The sequence below is a fragment of the Astyanax mexicanus genome, chromosome 6 (assembly GCF_023375975.1).
Source record: "Astyanax mexicanus isolate ESR-SI-001 chromosome 6, AstMex3_surface, whole genome shotgun sequence".
NCBI classification, from domain to species: domain Eukaryota; kingdom Metazoa; phylum Chordata; class Actinopteri; order Characiformes; family Acestrorhamphidae; genus Astyanax; species Astyanax mexicanus.
In genome coordinates this window covers 47,343,108-47,363,390 of record NC_064413.1, presented here as the reverse complement: position 1 = coordinate 47,363,390, position 20,283 = coordinate 47,343,108, and the positions used below count along the sequence as shown (strand labels likewise).

Here is a 20,283-nt window from a genome sequence, read left to right as displayed (position 1 = left end):
ACAATACAAATGCTTTAATTAAAGGTTTTACATTTTATATATATATATATATATATATATATATATATATATATATATATATATATATATATATATATAAGTGGTTCTGACACCATTTCTAGAACAAAATGTTAAAATACAGAATATGAAATTGTTGTTTATCATTTATCCTTAAAATATTTATAGCCACGTGCCCACAATAAGAAAAAAACAAACAAAAATGAGCTGTTCACTAAATTGATATCAATTGATATCAATATTCAGAATTAGGTCTGGCCTCTTTTTGGTTAACATAACATAGAACAGTGTGCTTTGGACAGATGTATTTTTTTTTTTTTTTTAACATTAAGGATCTGTTTTGTTGGTTTCTAATAGTAGATTATGTATCAGCTGTGGTGAGAGCTACCTGTAGGTCCTATTCTTTACTCATCTTGAGGGCTGTTTTTGGGATAAAACTCCTACTTTGGCCTGGTCTGGCCATGTTGACAGTGGTTTCACTTCTAAGTTACTTTCTGGACAGTCAAATGGCTGATTTCTAATTGTTCTAAGGACTTTTTAACCCTCATTTTATATTGAATAATAAAAAACTGCAATATTGTTAAAGGAATTGTCCAATGAAACCACATTAACTATGTTTAATAGTCTAAAAGTAGTTTAAAGAGTATTGAATATACTGTATTTTTTCAAACTTTAAGGCACACTTAAAATCCACCGTGCAATTTATAATCCAGGGCCCCTTATGTATGAATTCTACCAGTCAGGTATTAAGGAGCAGTAAAACCACTCCACTGAAGTACAGTGTTATAAGAGTGAGTTTTCAGTAAAGTTTTTCCAGCACTAAGGCTGGGTGCAGCAACATTAGCATTAGCTGCTAACCCCAGTGCTAGCTCTTTTGCCGTTCAGAAGCGAGTATATTGGACTGTGGTCTGCGTGTTTGCTGTGTTAAAACCAGCCACGTAGGACAGACCACTAGCTGAAAGTGCCTTGGGTTACTGAAACCCTCAGGGTTCCTCAGTGTAGTTCAAATAATCAATTACTATTTTGTGTAAGTTGTTTACCACTTACAGATCATGGTTTACCTATATGATAATTTTCAAATTATTATTATTTATTTTTGCAAACATTAACCTCGGTTTTGGTCCACATTTTTACCTACTGAAACTTTTTTGTTGCTACTAAGTCAAATTGACTGGAAAAGTATGTGTAAAAAGTCAAATGTGATTCTAAATTTGTGGATTTAAGAATAGGTCATTTGTAATAGGTACTTCTGTTGTATGTTTTTAGCTATATTACCTGCGTCTCTCAAAACTGTTTAAATGAGTATCAGATGTTTATGTTTCCATGGGGTGTCAATTGCCCTCTGCCTCTGTTTCATTTACTCAGTTCTGAACTTGTTTTTATGAGAACCATCATCTTTGGGCAGAACTACTTTGTGCTGTTTGAGGTTCAGCTAAGGAAACTATGGGATCCCTTGATGAAAGGACATTGTGGAGATGTTCATGTCCCAAACACCCAGAAAGATGGAAGAAATCAGGAATAAATAGTTTCATTTGGCCTGCATTAGTTTTGAGCTGGGGCTGAGACACTGCTAGCGTGCTCTGATGTGTGTGTGGCGCATGCAGGAAGATTAAAGAGCTGTTCTTTAGTCTGATATTTTGGATTTGTGGGTTGCTGATGTTCCTCAGCTCGGGGAAGACTGAGATGAAGTGCATTGAGCATGCATAACATCCCTTTAGTGTGGCAAGTCCTTCAGCTCCGTGCTATTACTTTATCCACTCACACGATCCCAAACAACACATTTCTCAGACATCTGTTTTAGTGTACAACTTTTTAACTTTAATGGTGAAGCAAAAAATGGAACAAAAATACTGTAAAATAAATTAGATAAAAAACCCACAAGCACAGTTTTTGATTTATACAACAAAGCAATGCAACATATTGGTATCTTGATTTCCATATATACACAATAAAAATATATATGCTTTTTTTTAGTCCACTTTATTCAGTGTCGATTCATTTTGTCTTGATGAACAAAAAACATACACACCATATTTTCCTTTTTTAGATATTTTTTTCTGGATTTGACTTTTTTTGTTTTTCTTTATTTTTTTTTGTATGCATTCACATACGTCCTCACAATATGCTTTTCTCAGTCCAAACTATAACACAGATTTATTACGCTTTTTTTATTTTCTTTCTCAGAATTGCTTCACTTTGACATTGCACAATGGAACAGCTATCTGTTTTTTTTTAGGAAGCAGAACAAAATGAAAATCTCTAAAACAAAATGATGGTGATGTCTTTTGGATCATACAGGGTCCGTCCAATATTTGGTGAAATACTTTATAAATATCCAAATGTGAGATCATCCAGCAAATCATCTCCCAATATTTATTCATTATTTTTTTTAAATATGCTGCACATTCACTTTCATTACTAAAAAATGAAAGACAATAATAAAAAGAACAAAAAATAGCAACTCTACAATGTTGGCTTAAGTGCTGTATTTACCATTTCGATGGCTAAACACACATCAAGAGTGCAGCAGTGCAAAAAAGCACACAACATAGTGAACTAGTATGGGACGGAAATGGAGTCATACAGGGCATTCTTTGCGTATACTTGTTCGGATACAGCCTAGTAATGTTTTTGAAACACTAACGTAAAGTCTTTGGTGTTGAATTAAAATTAAAATAATATTAATTAATAATAATTAAACACTACACAATGCATGTGTGCACCTGGACTGTCACACTAAGTCTCCCATCCTAACCCGTCTCTCTCTCTCTCTCTCTCTCTCTCTCTCTCTCTCTCTCTCTCTCACTTCCCTTCACTTCACTATGTCCAACTTAAGCTACGAAGGTGCTTCTCGTCTTTCGCTAAATACCGTTTGTATATGTGGCTAGGCTGAAATGTTGGCATAGTGCAAACTGTAAACGTTCGTAACGTCTCGTTTTTTTTAAGATAACAAAGAAAGAGGAAAAACATGAACAAAATAATAATTATAATAATATTATTATTAACAATACAAGTCATAATAATTAGAATAATAATAATAACAATAATAATAATAAACAGAAACGTTTGGTTCCAGCAGCCGGTCAAACTTCTTTCAAGTATCTCTCAACAACACGCATACATACACAAACACCCTTTTTATATATATGTATATACATATATATTTATACACACACTTATACGTACACATATACAAACACACACACACACAAACAGACACACTGACGACATCAAACATACTTTAAAAAAAAAGTATAAAAAAGTCAACTTCCTCTTTTTTTTAAGGTTTGTAAAAGTAAATAGCAAAGGAACAGAACGACACGTCAATGAAAAATAAACCTTAATACTTGACAAGTTGCATAGTTTGAGATTTTTTTTTCAGGCACCTCATCATCGTGGTCTCTCTTTACACAGGGCATGTTCGGAGGGACTGCTCTGCATTCTCGCTCACATAAATATCATCTTGCCCCCAGTCCCTCGGCTTTGTAACAAAAATATATTATATATCTTTTTTTTTTATCTGAAAGTGCCACTGAAACTATTCTGAGGAACAGACACCCACTGGATTTTCAGACGGTAAACAGCCGTCGCGTCAAGGGAGAGAGGCCTGCCTTTGCTTGAGAGAGTGTCTCGCAGCTGTGTGTGCGATAGAGAGATGGAGTTAGCGGGATGGCTGCACCCTGTCCCTCCTCCCTCCACCTCGCCTCTCTATATTCTTGTTTGTCCAGGTCCTTGCTGTTAGGGCACAAGTCCTCGCCCCTCCCTCTGTTCCCACAAATCCAGCTCGGCTGCTCCCTCTCTCTATCTCTCTCTCTCTCTCTCTCTCTGTCTGTCTGCTCTTGTCCGTTTGTCTCTTGTCTGTTTCCCGCCCAGCTTTACGAGCAGCCGCACTCTTCCACGATCATGTTCTGGATGTCCTTCTTGACGATCTTTTGCTCCTCGTTGTAGTAGAGCATGGACATGGCACGGAGGCGCGTGGGTACACAACACGACTTAATGTTGGTGAAGGGGCTGTAGCCGCGCATGCGGTAGTGGTTGATGACGGTAGAGTGGAAGGACAGCGAGGTACCAGTGATGCTGGCGATGTGACTCGGGCAGTCGCCTTCGCAGTAGTTGGCGTGGTAGCCAGATGGCGCGATGATCCAGTCGTTCCAGCCGATATCCTTGAAGTTGACGTAGAACTGCCTCTTGCAGCACACTCGCACCTTGCCGTCGCATTCCAGGCCCCGCTTCCGGCGCCGCCTTGGGCTTTGATCATCAGCCTGTCGCACCACCGCCATCAGGAAGGGCCGGTGTGACTGTTCCCTCTCCCCGCCTCCCGGGCTCACCAGGATGGGTGTAGCCCGAGCCTCTGCGCACAGTGGGCAGGAGACTCGCAGCCTCAGGGCACTGCTGCCACCTCGCTCAAGCAGGGACTGAACGCTGGCCGCCACGGGGAAGGTGTGCCAGCCACTGCGCCGGGTGTCCACGTTTTTTTCAGCCAGCAGCTTCTCTTCAAGACCTGGCCTCTGAAGCAAGAGTCGGATGGTGACGTTGGTCCGAGTGCGGTTGCCTTTCGGAAGTCTGAGGAAGAGCCACACGTTGGCCTGCTCCACCAGAGACAGCTCATCACCCTCCTTGGAGATGAGGAAGTTGATCAGACCTGAAGCTTCACCTGCAGAGAAGAGAAGAAAAGAGAAGGGAGTGGGGCAAAAGAGGCAGGTTGTTAGTTATGATCTGAGTTATGTTGTTGATGCAGGAGGCTGTTTGGATGACTGTGCACTGTTGACTATGAACTTTGAGCTAACCACATCAGAGATGCCAGGGGTTGGGAGTGGTAACATCAGTGGAACATTTGAGCTTTGTAGTTGCAGGAGTGACCCTGTTAATAAAGTTGTTCTAGACTGGCCAGATCACCAAGTTTTTTACAGCAAGAGTGAGCTCTGTGACAGATTTGTTTATTTGTTTATTATATTTGGATCCCCATTAATTCCTATAATAATCCTATAATTCCTACTGAGGTCCATCAGACATAAAACACAAAAACATTATACGTACACACAAAAATCAAAAGAAAACATTCCCAATGTACTGAATATAAAAGAAAATAAATACAGCATAGGTAAGAAAAAACAAAAGTAGAAAGAAGTAAAAAAATTGAATGAAGAATGAAAAAAAAGTGTCATAATAAATCCAGTAACCTCAATATTGCCATTGAAAATAATTTCCCTACTCTACGTTTCACTTTTATTCATTTAATTTAAGGGTCAGGAATCAATTAAATAGTTTTCTTTTTTAGTTGTTTTTTAAACCATATTTTAGTATAATTTGGGGCAGTGAGTCAGGTAAGGAGTTCCATTCTGTAATAGCTCTGTAAATCACTGTTCTACACATATAATAAGTTTTAGCTCTCTGTAATTTAAAATATATTTTTGTTGAATATCTTGTCGTTTTGGTTTCTCTATGTTTTATTCATATTAATTGATCATAAAGGCTCAATGGATATTTTAACTCATATGTATTCTTGATATGAGTCCCACGAGGTTTGTCTTCCACCTGTCTTTTACCTTTAACTGCTCTAGTTCTCTATGCATTTTATCTAGATGGACTTTCTCAGCAGTATTTAAGCAAATCCGATTCTGTCTTTAAGACAAACAACTGTATGAACTCATCACTCACACTTGCACACACTGTCCCTCCTACTTAACTGTGTTCTTCCTGTCCAGCCTTGAAATTGAGATAACTGAGGGTTTGAAAACAATCAGTTACACAAGCCCCTCGGCATCACCTCTGCTGTTAGTTAAGAGCCCACTGGCCTGCAGCGAGTTTAGCTGCAAGTACAGTAACTTATAATGGCTGAGACAACATGCAGTACACAGAGTCCAGCTGCAAGCCATGATGTGGCGTGTTTTCAGTGACTCGCTGTCTCCTCGGATTAGAAGAGGAGTCTCCCTCTGGCTTTGATCCACTGTGTTTTACAGACAGAGGCGAGGCCTCTGTAAAGTCACAGATCACAGATCATTTACCAACTTTTAAACTAATCCCATCCATTTGCAATATCCAGTCTGGCAGAGTCTTCAGAAAAAAATGAGGACTTTTGTAAAGACCTTAAAGTAATGACGGGATGATCTGACCAGCTGCGGTTCTTTCACTGACTCTTTCACAGACACTTGTAAACTAACACCTCATCAAACAGGTCATCAAACAGATAGCTCTGCAATTCATCTAACAGTCGATGAAGACCTGTCGACAGGTGTTTGTAATGTGATTTTTCTCAATCCACAAATCTTTCTGTCTTCACATTGTGCACTGGTACGTTAATGTTTAGATACAAATACAGTTCACTCTCAAAATATTTTAATAAAACTCTAGACGCCTGATTAAGTATCATTTTAAAGCATGCAAATAACTCACAGTGAGAGATAACCAGGAAGATAAAGTACATCGTCCACATGGATGGGTTTATTTAGGTTCATTTTTGCAACTAAGCTTCCCTAAGTGACAATAAATGAATAAGGTTTATATCCTCTTATATTAAGATCGTTCAGAAAAGTCCATTCTTTTGAAGTTTTAAGTAGCAGTTTTATTAAGAAATGTCAAATTATGTAAAAAAAAAAATCAAATGAATTAAATTAGTTTCAGTTTGACTACTTTTTGGTCAGAAGTAAAGGTTTGAAGGTGTTCATTGTAGTCATTCTTTAACATGAATTTGAAGTTTATGGATACAGACATCTGTTGTTCTGGGTAGTTTTCTGCGTTTTTTATTGTTAAATTTTGCTCAGTCTAAAAATTCAAAAAAAAAATTGATAGCAAAAATCGAACAAGATATGTCTGGTACTTTGGGCTTTAATAGACCTTGTGGTATTTTGTTTTGACCATTTCACTTTCTCAGCAATGTTATAAATTATTTTAAGGCACAAAAACACTTTGTTTCACTAAAATATTAAAAATGAGTACACTAGAAAGTGTGAGTAAACTCTATGTGATAGACAAGACATGTTATCTTCTCGTAGACTCTTGGAAGCACGTAGACCTGTACTTCTGCATTATCTCAGTTCAAAACACTGCGATTACAAGTAGTGAGGCCTGTGTTTTGGCTGCTATAAAATGATGTCTCTTAGCAATAAATATGTTTTATCTTCTTGGCAATGCTGTACTTCCATGAGGACATTTTTTGCATTCAAAATGTGCTGCATATTTACAGGATTACTGCGTAATAACAATGATGTCAGTCTGTGTGTGTGTGTGTGTGTGTGTGTGTGTGTGTGTGTGACTATGTGTTTACACATCCCTAGTCCCATCTGTCCAAACACAGAAGAGCTTCATGAACAGAGCTTCATGAGTCTAAAAATAATGGGCTTTTCCAGCTTTGGCCAACGCATTGTTTCCTTTTTAATCTGCGGCCCACGAAAGAAAGGGCCATCGTTAGCATTCGCTAAGCTGAGTAAACCCAGCTCTGGCTCTTCCCTGGCAAGGGCTCCATCCTACAGAGAGAAGCACCACCCACCCCACTGAGAGACAGAGTGCATGGTAGCTCTCTCAGTCGGCGTGCTTCTCAATATGTTTGTGAGAGAAAGAAAGGAGAGAAAACCCTCTGAGGTGAAAGACTACAGAGCCGTACAATAATCCCTCAACAATAAACACCAGTGTAACCACGAGAGTGTAGTTTGCACAGCTGTCCCCCACACAAAGATGGAAAATAACATTTACACATTCCTCTTCCCCCTCTCTCTCCTTCCATGTCTTCAAACAGGGAGAAGGGAGCAGTATAGAATCACCTGGGAACTTAAAGGGGCTTGGAGGTCGTGGGGGGTGGGATTGGAGAGGGGGTTGACTCCTCTTTAAACATTGCTTCGGTTAATGTGTTCCCTAATCCCCATCTCTATCTAGTTTACCTTAGGGGAGATCACCCGCTTTGATCTTCTGCTCGGCCCTCTGTCATATTGTATAGCTCGTAATGCCCTGATGCTTTTGTGGCAAAAATGAAAGAAAGGTTGAGTGAGGGAAGTTGTCGGAACATGCCTCAGTGTGGATGCTCTTTGTTTAGGTTGCTTGAGGATGATTGTAATGAGGATGGAGATGCGATTCATCTTTGGCAAATTTGTTGACAGTAATAATTAGGGTCTGATTATGCAATTATGCTGTTTGGAATTATTTGCTGAATTAATTTAAGTCACTCTAAGATTCTTTGGAACTTGGCTTGGCTGTACTCATATTTTACAGTCTAAGAAGTAGTGTGTGTGATTACTGTGGACCTTTACCTATCTCTCTCTCACTCTACCTCAATCTAACTCACTCTACCTCACTTTACTTTGCCCTACCTCATTCTGCCCCACTCTACCTCAGTCTACTTCATTGTACCTTGCTTTACCTTGATCTGCCTCACTCTACCTTGCTCTGCCTTGATCTACCTCACTCTACCTTGCTGTACCTCGCTCTACCTCACTCTATCTTGCTTTGTCGTGATCTACCTCATCCTACCTTGCTCTACTTCACTCTACCTCATGCTACTTCCTTGTACCTCAGTGTACCTCATTTAACCTTGCTCTGCCTTGATCTACCTCACTATACCTCGCTCTACCTCAATGTACATTTATCTGGCTCGGTCTACCTCACTCTGCTATGCTCTACCTCACTCTACCTCAATGTACATTTATCTGGCATGGTCTACTTCACTCTACCTCACTCTACCTCACTCTACCTTGCACAACCTCATTCTAACTTCCTCTACCCTGCTCTTCTTCACTCTACCTCACTCTACCTTGTTCTACCTCACTGTACATTGCATTGCCTTGGTCTACCTTATCCTACCTTGCTCTACTTCACTCTACCTCACTCTACCTCAGTCTGGCTCATTCTAATTTTGTTTTACTTCACTCTACCTCACTCTACCTCACCCTGCCTATAGTCTTCTTCTATAATGTGAGCAAAGTGTGCAGTGTGAAGAGGTAACTCTGTTGCTGCATGTGAATAAAATCTTATTTATATCTAAAATGCTCTTTTGATGTGGTTATCATAAAAACCCACAAAATACAGCGCAAAAATATTACAATAATGCTAAAAATGTGATTTACCTTATAGTCCTAGTATTAATTAAAGTCAATAGCAATAGCAACGATTTGGGCTCACAGGAATGGCCTGTTGAATAGATCAAGAATGGGTTGTTCAATTATCAACTTTTAAACACATCTGAGGATAACACACGTTTAAAAGAAACTGGCAAAGTAGCCTTGACATAAAAAAAAATTGCACATAATGTGTGTGCACAAGGATTGTACTTCAAGTACCCCTTCATAAATGAGATACTTGACCTATTTTCTACCTTCACCCACTGTGAACTGAAGTGAGCTATAAAATGCAGAGGATATTAGACTGCCTTCCTTAACGATGTGGCAGCGTGTGTAAGTAGACTTCCTTGACTGCAGTGCCTGCACAGCATATTTCAAACACGGCCATGTCAACTATGAGGACAAACCTCACAGACTAAACAACTCTCCTACGAGTGTGTTAATATCAGAATGCCAAATCCAAAACAAGACGTGTGCCAGCGAATGGAAGCATCACGCTCGCTTTTACATAACAGTTTAGCCAACTTTTGTCCAGAGACAATAAATTAAAGAAAGAACACATTTTTATTCCAGCTTCGTGCAAAAAAATATTGCATCCCTAAAATGGCTTGAAAAAGTTTCAGTGTAAAAAGTTATTTTGGAGCATTTACATAAACATGTTCATCATTCCTTTTTTACACAATATAAAGAACAACAGCCAGATTGTTATTATGTCAAAAAATAAGATACAAAGAAATATAGTTTTTACAACTATAAGCTTTGTTTATGACATGAATCTATATTATCTTATTTCACCTTGTGTTTTTTTTTTTTTGTCATAGCACTTATATATATACAACATTTCCAAACTTTACATTGAAATAAAAAACAAAAACTAGAATAGAAAAAATAGTCAAAATATTTAAATCCATTTTATGGAGTATTTCTTATACAATAAAAAAGACCTACTGTCAAATTCAAATCAAGTAAAAAAAGTGAAAAATGAGTTGCGATATTGCTCTAAATAATAGTAATACAACCTATATGACAACATTAGTTAATGTTTAATGAACATCTGTCAAAAATCATAAGATAGCAGTGTGTTTACTGATCTTAGATTGTTACCTCAGGTGGCGGCTTGGAAATGCCCACACCTGTATAAGTTTTGAGGTGTTATCTTGTGAGTTAGGCTAGACAACGTGCTCATGACAAGGTAATGTGAATTAGCAGCATTAGAGTTGGACTGAGGTGTGATAGTTGGTGCCAAATAGATGGATCATTTCATTTTTAAAGTTTTATGGCCATTTAACATTCCTCTATCCACAGTGTCATGTGTGTACCAGGAGAGCATCATAGAAGACATGTCCCATGTCTTTTTTGGCATGTTAGCTTATGTTACTATAGTCCTGCTGGTAGATGGCACTATTGATCCTAGAACAGAACTGATTTCTCTTCTTTCAGTTCTACAGTAAAGCTATAATGACTGGAAATTAGTTTTTTGCCCTTATACCCTTTTAGAATCAGGTAAACTGCAGTAAGTAGGGCTGATGAACTACTAACAAAACTCTCTAATACTGGACTACAGGTCTCCAGGCCATCATGCTAACCATACAATGATAAAAGCTAATCAGAAGCAACCGACCGACCAGTTCTTTTTGCTAATTGGGCTGAATATTCTCATAGAGTTATGCAGTCATGCAAAAATGATGCAGGACAATCTGTTGCAGTATCAGATGTAAACGTGACAAAGCAATACAAAGTAATTTCCCTTGGATTACACTGTAATTCAGCGTTTAGGCTGAGAAACAGATAAGGTTGATTGGATGACTCACTGCTATCAGTTCTATCTTTGATTGTATCCGTTTCTGTGTGGTCTGCTCCCTTCCTGGATCTGAGACTCACATTGTTGATCTTTTTAAGCCGGCATCTGTGAGCAGCAGCACACTCACATGTACAGGTTTGGAAGATGAGTCTCATGTCAATATGGAGTGGCACTGTAATCACTCTGATTCACAGCTTTCTTCAAATCACAGAAATGGATGACTAAGATTCTGTGTTTGACTTCCAATGAATTTCAAGGCAGAACAGAAAACACTAGTGTTTGATAGTGTTTGAAGTGTACCAAGGGAGGTAGAGTGAACAATATTTTGGACATTTTATGTATCTCAAACAATGAAAGATGCTTTTGGTCATCTTTTAAAATTCTCATAGCAACCTCATGTACATTTTGACAGCAAGCGAACATTTTTTTTTTTATATATATAAAAAAAAATCACCCTGAAGATGGTTTTGTCCTATAAAAGTAAGTTTACGTTGGCTAATTTAGTTTAAAGTACAGCCTTCACACTGTGGAGTTAGTGTTGAAGTATTTTTACAATTAGCCATTTGAAAATATGTGTCTTCACATATATTTCATGTCATAAAAAGAGTCTAAAGACCTGCAGGACATGTGTATGGGGTCTTCTGCATTAAATGTGGATGGGATTTCTACCAGAATCATTTGTCTGTTCACACAGTCAATACTAGCCTGTCGCTGCTGGTCACAAATATTACCACCCACTGCACTGCCCACTGTAATGTGGCTCGAGAAGTGTTGAACTTCAGAAATTGAATGTCACATCTATCTGGCAACCAGTATCAGGCCTCACCCGAACAATGATAATTTGTGTGGCCTTGTTATGAGCATGCTGGTGAGTGTTTAGCCTCACTTACAAGATAAAACCTCACAACTTACACAGCTGTTGGTAGTTCCCAAGCCAGATTAAATAAAGTGGATTTGCTTTACCTACAGATACAAATATACCCTCTGTCGTATGTATGTGTTGCAACATTTGCTCTCTCTCACAATTCAAGCCTCCAACAGTAGGTGCTTAGAAACAAATAGGATGCATAAAAAGTGCTAAATCTTTACTTGTATATACTTTTTCTCATTGCTCAGATGTTTTATGAAGCTGTGATTTTAGGGTAAAATGCTTCATAGTGTTGTTTTAATAGACCTAAATAGAAAGAAATGTTTGTTTATTAGTGCATTCCCAGAATCATCAAAAACTAACACTAAACTGATTAGTAGAAAGAAATCAAAGGTTACAAGTATTGCAGACTATGCAAACTTTTGAGTGACTTGAGAGCTTGACTTGTGGAAAGCTTGGCTTATAGCAGGGATCTACAATAAAAAAAATCCCCAACATAAATCGCAGATATGTCTGATTTAGAATATTCTGGCTTCCAGACAGATTCCTGTCGTTCCTTTTTAGGGGAAGTGGTTTTAGTTCCAAAGCACGTTATCTTCTCCTTACTACAGGGAAATCACAGCAGAACTGGAGAAGCACTAATAAGGGAAGTTTCTCAAATGGTTACAGTCATGGCTGATTCCTGGAGTGCGGGAATCTCAGTTCTACTGTATCACAGGGAGACTAGAATGACGAAGTCGATGCAGAGAAAGAGGAAGAGCACAATGCGTGTCTGTCAAGTAAAGGTTTCACAACATGTCAAGTCTCACAGATGTAGCAAGCATGCCTGCCTGCCTGAGTAACACACACTGGTCACATGTTCAGTGAGATAATCTGCCGTCTCTGAGATCGGCCTCAGTGCTGTAGTAAGGAATCTTGGGATTGTTTCTAGACTCTAGTCTTTTTTACTCTGCCAGAGCCACAGCCTTACACAAGAGTTCCCAAGCCAGTCGAGGTTTTATTTTTAATCCCGCTGTCCCCAAAGATATGGGAAAATATTTATAGGGTTCTGACTTTGCCACATCGTCCCCCTTTCACTGTTTTAGCAGACAGGCTCTTGGAACAACCAGCTTACAGATTGCCTGGCATGAGTTTCACACTGGACCAGAATAGCTTTTATAAACCAAACTTGTCTCTCTTTATCACTCTTTATCTGTGTGTATGTGTGTATATGTGTATATGTGTGTGTGTGTGTGTGTGTGCGTGCATGCGTGTGTGTGTGTGATTTTTGAGATGAAAGAAAGATGGTTGTGTTTGAGAAGGAGCTCCTACATCAAAGCACCTGGTGTTTAAGGTCCAACAAACCTCAAAGTACCCTATATGGACAAAAGTATTTGGACACCTGTTCATTTATTCTAATAAAATTAAATAAGGATGAATTATTTTCTATTCTATGCAGAGTTTATACTGCTTTTGTTGGAGTAACTGTCTCTACTGTGCAGGAGAAAAACATTTGCTATGATTATTTGATTGCATTTTGCAACAAGAATAATAGTGAACTCCCCAACTCATCCCCAAGTGTTGGATGGAGCACCATCATTCCAGAGAACACAGTTCCACTGCTCTACAGCTCTGTGCTGGGAAGCTTTATACCCCTCTAGCCCACATCTGGCATTAGGCATCGTGTTGATAGATTCATTTAGTCCAGTTAAGTTGTTAATATATCTCTGCAGGGACTTGACAAGCTGTGCGCCTGCATTTGCATATCTTTGTCAGTAATGTGTACACCATAAGTTAGCCTGATCAAAAAAATATATATTAATAATAAATTCTTCAGATGTTTCTTAAAAAATCACTGCAGATTTTTTGTTTTGAAGTGTAAATAAATAGCAGAATTCACACCTATAGACTAACAGTTAATATTTTTTTTGAGCACCCCCGTTGTCTTCAGTAGTGAACTAGCAAGGATGTCTGGCCCAGTTTAAATACTGTGATACTGAGTACAGAAACACAGTCTGTTCTAACACTGCTTTTTTAAAGGGTGTATAAAGAGTTTGATTTAATTGTTGAAGCTTAACCAATGACTTGCAATGATTTGTATATGGTAGAGAATTATAGTACAGTATCATTTTTCACAACAAGCAGTAAAAACAGTGCAAATGTAACTTTAAATGTGTAAAAGAATCATTCAGGTACCATTCATCTGTTTCCCTTGAAAGTAGGGAAACAACACTGCAAAGGAATATAGCACTCATATGTCCCCTAACTAAAGGTACTGAATACATAACTTTGAGGGTACCACCTCAGTGACATGAAATATTTTTTTTAGTTTTTTGTCTAAATTCTAATTTTGTGTAAATTTGAGGTAACTAGACTTGGGGTGCTGTAAAACTTTGGACAAAAACTTCCTAAATTCTTTCTCTATTATTGTAACTTTGCAAGATGAGCTTTTTAACTTTAAATTGTCATTTAGAGCATTTATTTGGAGAAAATGAGAAATTAACAAATTAGCCAAAAATGCAGAGATTTCAAACTCAATAATGCACAGAAAACAAGTTCATATTCATACAATTTTCAGAGTTCAGAAATCAATATTTGATTAAATAACCCTGGTTAATCACAGTTTTCATGCATCTTGGCATGTTCTCCTCCAACTTTATGCCACTCCAGGTTTGAAATGTGATCATCCATCTTCCTCTTGATTATATTTCGAAGATTATTAATTTGGTAAAATCATCATCTCATCATTTTTAAGTAGCCTATAATTGGTATATGTATAGTATATGTATTGTATATGTATAATGCTGTTGTGCAGACTATGAGAAGGTCTCTGGTCTCAGTTTAGAACATTTTATTTGTATATTTCTATGACCTCTGGCACTGAGACAAGATCTGACTGCCAAAGTGACAATGTCAAGGAAATGCAGTGCATTCTTTAGATATGTAAGTAAGTTCTCAGAGCCCTGCTGTAGTTCTCTGTAGTTAGTCCTGTTTACGAATCTGTGAATTCCTACAGTGTCTGAGAGGCACGACTGTGCTGTTATTCGTCAGGTTAACACACAAGCACACTAATTGCACAACTTCAAGGATATAAATTCAGGCGGAGAGTCATTTAGCACTGGCAGTGAGCTGCGAGCAGCGAGAATATAGGAGATATTTCATCGAGTCTGTGCTGTTATAAACACCAGCGTTTTAAAAGCCAATTTATTTCACATTTATGTAAGCATGCTGAAGTCCCTGCCGTCCTTACATATAAAGACCTTGTCTCTGGATACTGATAGCCTCGTCAAGGTCGTGTTTGACCTGAAATTACCAAGCATCTGTGAGCATAACAGACTCGTAAAGTGAAACTTTGGTGCAACTTTTGCAACTGTGTTTATGAAGAAGTTAGAATTAGAGCTTCATATTTCAAGTTAAGAATGACTGCGAGTTTAGCATCTGCAATTAGCTTGTCAGGAAAGGCAGGAATGAATGTATCCCATTTAGCAAAGTGAGCAGTGTGTCAAAATTATTGGGTAACAACCAACACACAAATGAGCACTCAGGTGCAATCATAATAGCAGTGACTGCGTTAATTATGTCTGCTCAATTGCCTATATATATGTGTGTGTGTGTAGGCCTATGTGTGTCTGGGATTTAATAATAACCATTTGATGTTATGACTCTGATACATATCAAAGTAGAATGCGTAATTAGTACTGCCTTATCGTCGACTGTTATAATTATCATTTACTAAATGGTACATTTAGTACACCTAAGCTAAAGGGAAGAAAAAGACAGTCATATGGGGACGCATTTCATCACCTGGTGCCAAAGGAACCTGTAATTTAATGTCAGCTTCTTTGCAGTGGTAGGACAGAGTGTCTAGTGCAGCAGAGCAGGGAGTCGAGAGTGTTTATTCACTCTAAACTCGGGTTAGGTTCAGCAGCAGTGATATCTGTGTCTGTGTGAAGGATAGATATGTACTGTAGATATGCCCCTGCCTTTTATGAATGCAGCACTCTATTTGATAGTGCTGTCTGTGTGGGATCCACCTGCTGGTCATTTCTGTGAACAGCAGGAAAACACCACTTCAGCATGTCTAGTTAAAGAAGTAAAGTCTGATGCTTGACTTTATTAATAAGACTGAATGAGTTAGTTATTTCTTTCAGAAATGTAATTTTAACATTTATCGTGCTCCTTTGGAAACTGATTTATTTTTTACTAATTGCTTATTTACTGAATTAATATTTGTGGGACCTTAATGCAGCTTGTGAACTCCTGAAACTACTGAACACTATATTATAAATTCCCCAATCCATGCAGTCAATATATGAAACATAAACTGTGGAAAAAGCATGTTTTACATTCACTACATGTCACTGTTATGATGTCATGAAAACCACCACATTTACATAGTTTCCTATTTCCTGTTACTATGTTGTATACATATATATTAAGAATTTGAAAGCATCAAAAGATGATAGGCAAAGGGTTGTGAAAAAAAAATTAAATATGATTTCTTTTGTTAAATTAGCTTACCTAATTGTTTGTAGGACAAATATAAAATAAATACAAATGTAAGATATCCATTTTTTTTTAAAGAAGTTGCCAGTTCTGCCTTTTCTTTTCTTTATGCTATTGTATTTAGTGTTAGGTGGCAATGGTGCTATGAAACTGATTATATATATTTTTTGCAGATCCTTTAGAAAAAAGTTTCAGATTTGATGGGAGGTTTGATTGATTTAACGTAATTTGGCACAGTTCAAGTAATTTGACACAATTCAAGTAATTTGACATTGCTAGATCTGCTAGATCTTTAGGATGGTCACACTTAGTCTTAATACCCAGTGATATTAGTGCTCATCGTCGTTAAAACTAAGCTAATGTGGAACACAGTATTTAAATAAAGACTCTTAGTGTATCTAACGGATTATAGATTTTAAGTGATCTGGCCCTAATTTTACTTTACAGGCTTCAGTCAAATCCCAGAGTAAAACCTGTACTGTTACTCCCTCCTATTAATGACTTTAAGGGATGGTCTCTTAAAGCATCTTTCCAGCTTTGGTGTGGTACTCAAGTTGTTCAAGGACCCCTGTGGAGCCTCCATTCATTTAAGCCTTCAAGTCAACCTAACTCAACTGTGGTGAACACACTTGAGGTCTGAGTTAATGTGGACAGAAGTGATTGTTATGTTGAGTGTTTGTTCCCGGGATCCCACAGTTCTTTCCACTAGTTCTTTGTGTTCCCATGTCTTTCTAAACTCCATGCTTAGTTTTAACCACACAAGCATTCAGGCCGCTCTGCTCTCTGCTGTTCAGAACTGACGCATCTGCTGAGAGCTTCAGCACATCACTGCCAGCGCATTGCTTCGTGTCAATCTTTCACCTTCTGCTGTATGACTCAGAGAGGAGCCCCGTCTTCCCTCACATCATGACTTTGACAGCACCTTTGAACGTCGCTCTTTGCAAAGCTGGAAATGCTCTATCAGCTCCCTTTGAAAAGAAACAGAGATGTAGCGACGGCCCAAACTTTTTTATTTTCTTTCACCCCGCGCTACAAATCACACTGCAGCAGCTCCTAGGGAACCCTGTCTGTCAGTCTCTGGGTTAGTGCTGCTCCATAACCCTCGTAGAGCTTCACACAGGAGTTTATTACTGCGAGCCTCTGGGGCTTTCACAGATAATCACCAATTCTCTAAAACGGCGGGACGTTTTTGGAAAACTTGAGAAAGAGGAGAGATGTTAGGAGGGGGGACAAGGAATGCTGCAGCATGGTCCTAACCATTTTCAGCTCAGCTTTCAGCTAAGGCAACAGGTTTTCCTTGAACTTTTTCTTTCCAGGTTCAGTGAAAGTCATTGGCTGAATCCCCTACCCCCTGCCCACAACCCCTTCCTCTTATTATACAGTTCGGAAAGATTTACAGTATCATTAAAAGGTTGGTACAGCAGAACAAACCTCACAGCTTTTTTTGTTAACCCCATAAAGTCCAGGCTTATTATTTGTATGGTTTGTAATAGGGCAATTATTTTGAGGATTTTTGTTTGAAAGTTATGAAGTTAGGAGAGCGTGAACCAGCCGTGGTTTCTTTAAGTGTTAGAGCTTCCATAACACTGTGCATATTTGTAATCAGCTGTCACTCTTAAGATTTAGTACCCATGCATTAAGCCCTTCCAAAAAAATACCCATATATTGACCATTTCTCCCTTTTGGGTGAAAACAGTTATTTTTCTTTTTTTATATAAAAAATGTAAAATTGTGCTCGATTTAAATTAATATATCTTCATTCATGAAGGCACTTGTAATAAAATAATTTACAATACTAAGCAAAGCAAATGGTTTCTCCCAAAAGGCTTCTTCCCTGACAGTTCTTTAAGGAGTTTAAGGAGTTAACTCAAGTCCACCTGTCTTGTGCTGTTCTGTCTGCAACTTCTGCTTCACTCTCCCAGACATTCTCTCAGACATTCTTTCAGACACTCAGACTGGGACTTACCGGCTTCGGCAAAGGTGATGATTTCGGTCTGCTCGGTGCTCTCTGAGTCCTGCCGACTGTGAGGTTCATCGTCGATCATGACACTGCCGTCCTGCGCCACGCGGCCTACGTGCACCTTGCGGATGGCGTTAAGCAGGGCAGCGCGGGGCACCGGATGAGTGATGTTGGGCCGAGCCTGCAGGTGCAGCATGCTGAGGATGTGCCTCTTCACCGCCTCCACCACGTCCTGCTGTGCCTCCGCTTCATCTGACACCAGTGCGTCCGGGCCACCCCGCCGTAGCCTGGCCAGGGCGCAGGACGGGCAGTCTGATGGCAGGGAGCCCGAGGTAGCCATGGCACTGATGGAGCAGCAGTGAGCAAGGAGCAGCAGTGCCCCACTGAGGGCTGGCAGGAGCGACATCCTCAAAAATTAAGTGATGGACTTCGGAGGGGTGATGCAGACAGAGTGGGAAAGTTGACTAACTAGCGTAGAAAAGTTTAAAACTTACTGAATTAGGAAAGAAAAAAGACACAAAAGTACTGAAAAGTTCCTTCACAGAGTTGAGAAAATGCTCTCCTTCCAGTCACAGGACAGTCTCTGCCAGGTCTTCTACCTGTGGAGGCGTTCAGTCTGACAAAGCTTTGAGAAGGGCAAAAAATAAAAAACAAAAAAGGATAGAGTAAGACAAAAAAAAAGAAGAAAAAGAAAAAAAAGATAATCCTTGTTGTTAGAAGGAGAGCTGTTGTGAAGAGAGGTGCTGACTGAAGAGGATGAATAGGTCTTTTGCCAGTTGTTTGACTTGTAGTGGTTCTCTCCCTCTCTCTCTCTGTCTGTGTCTCTCGCTCTGGGTCCTTGGGAAGTTTGTATGGGAAAGGCAGGCAGCTTCTGGAGGAGCCCTGGGGAAGCAGCGTGCTCACGAGAGGTCTGGGACTGCTCACTATGCAGGAGTTGAATGGTTTTGTAGAAGTGGGTTGGGCTCTCTCTCTCTCTCTCTCTCTCTCTCTCTTTCTCTCTTGCGCTGTATCTGTCCTTTTTCTCTCTCTCTCTTTCTCTCTCTCTTGCTCTCTCTCTCTCTCTCTGCTCACTCTGACTCTACTTTCTGTCTCTCTCCTCACTCTGACTCTACTTTCTGTCTGTAATTATACTTGTTTCTCTTCCTCCCCCTCCTCTCTCCCGCCTCTCTCTCTCTCTCTCTCTCTTGCCTGCCCTTTTCTCCTCCTCTTTCTCAGATTGTATCTATTTTTTAAATTCAGTTCTATTTGTGGGACGGAATAACCCCTCCTCCTCTCGCTTCCAGACTTATAGACAGACGTGACACATTCTTAAATGAGCGCCTACCTACTGGTACGAGTCATAATGCTGTCAGATCAGACAGCCTCTGCTTTCCCATTCACAGATCTGCAAGTTTAGTCATGCTTCGTAGCAGGGAGGTGTGCTTTTTTATTATTATTATTAATTTGTTTATCATAAACATTGGTAAACCCCTAAATGATTCAAACACCCACTCTTTTTCTCATTTTTGTAAACTCTGAGAGTTGGAATGTACTTAATGCTGCCTGAGTGATGTTTAGTGCTTGAGGCGGTTGACAGGAATACTTTACGGTAGTGGTAATCCTCCAGAGGCAGTCCTCTAGATTTCTCACTGACCGCATTGGTTGTGGACGTCACATTAAAACATAATCCCCAGTACAGTAAATAGCAGCTAGTGGTCCATCTTTCTAAACCCGTGTTCTGATGAAATTCATCAGCTCCACTTCCTACATTACAATTCTTCTTATTGTAAAAAAAATCCAACCTCAGTTCTTCACCACACACACACACACACGCTGTGCACACATGCTCAGTCCAGAATCTCTAGGAAGTGCCCGGAAGGCGCGCTTCCTGTTTAATTGGTCTGGGTTTTTCGCCGTTACAAATCTCAGCCTGTGACATCATCAAAGGCTGAGCAAGGGGGTACGCGTGAGTCTACGTCTGAAAGTGAGGTCAGAATGTTGATGAGAGTCTCAGCGTGGAGCATGTCATGTAGACACCCTCACCAGGAAAAAGGGCTTTCCGTGGTCTAATGTCCAATGATAAACGATTAGTCATCTAATTCAGATCTGATTCAGATTATTCTCT

At 39.2% G+C, this 20,283-nt stretch overlaps 2 protein-coding genes across 2 annotated transcripts in view; one reads left to right on the top strand and one right to left on the bottom strand.

The window, feature by feature from the left end:
- Window positions 1–20,283, top strand: part of sugct (succinyl-CoA:glutarate-CoA transferase) — a 224,727-nt gene that overhangs the window by 156,027 nt on the left and 48,417 nt on the right. The window lies entirely within an intron of this gene.
- inhbaa (inhibin subunit beta Aa) lies at window positions 1,392–18,610 on the bottom strand. The gene is made up of 2 exons (XM_007238625.4): window positions 18,186–18,610; window positions 1,392–4,672 (listed from the first exon to the last, which is right to left on the bottom strand). The coding sequence occupies exons 1-2, from the start codon at window positions 18,583–18,585 to the stop codon at window positions 3,894–3,896; spliced, it is 1,179 nt and encodes a 392-aa protein (XP_007238687.3). The 5' UTR covers window positions 18,586–18,610; the 3' UTR covers window positions 1,392–3,893.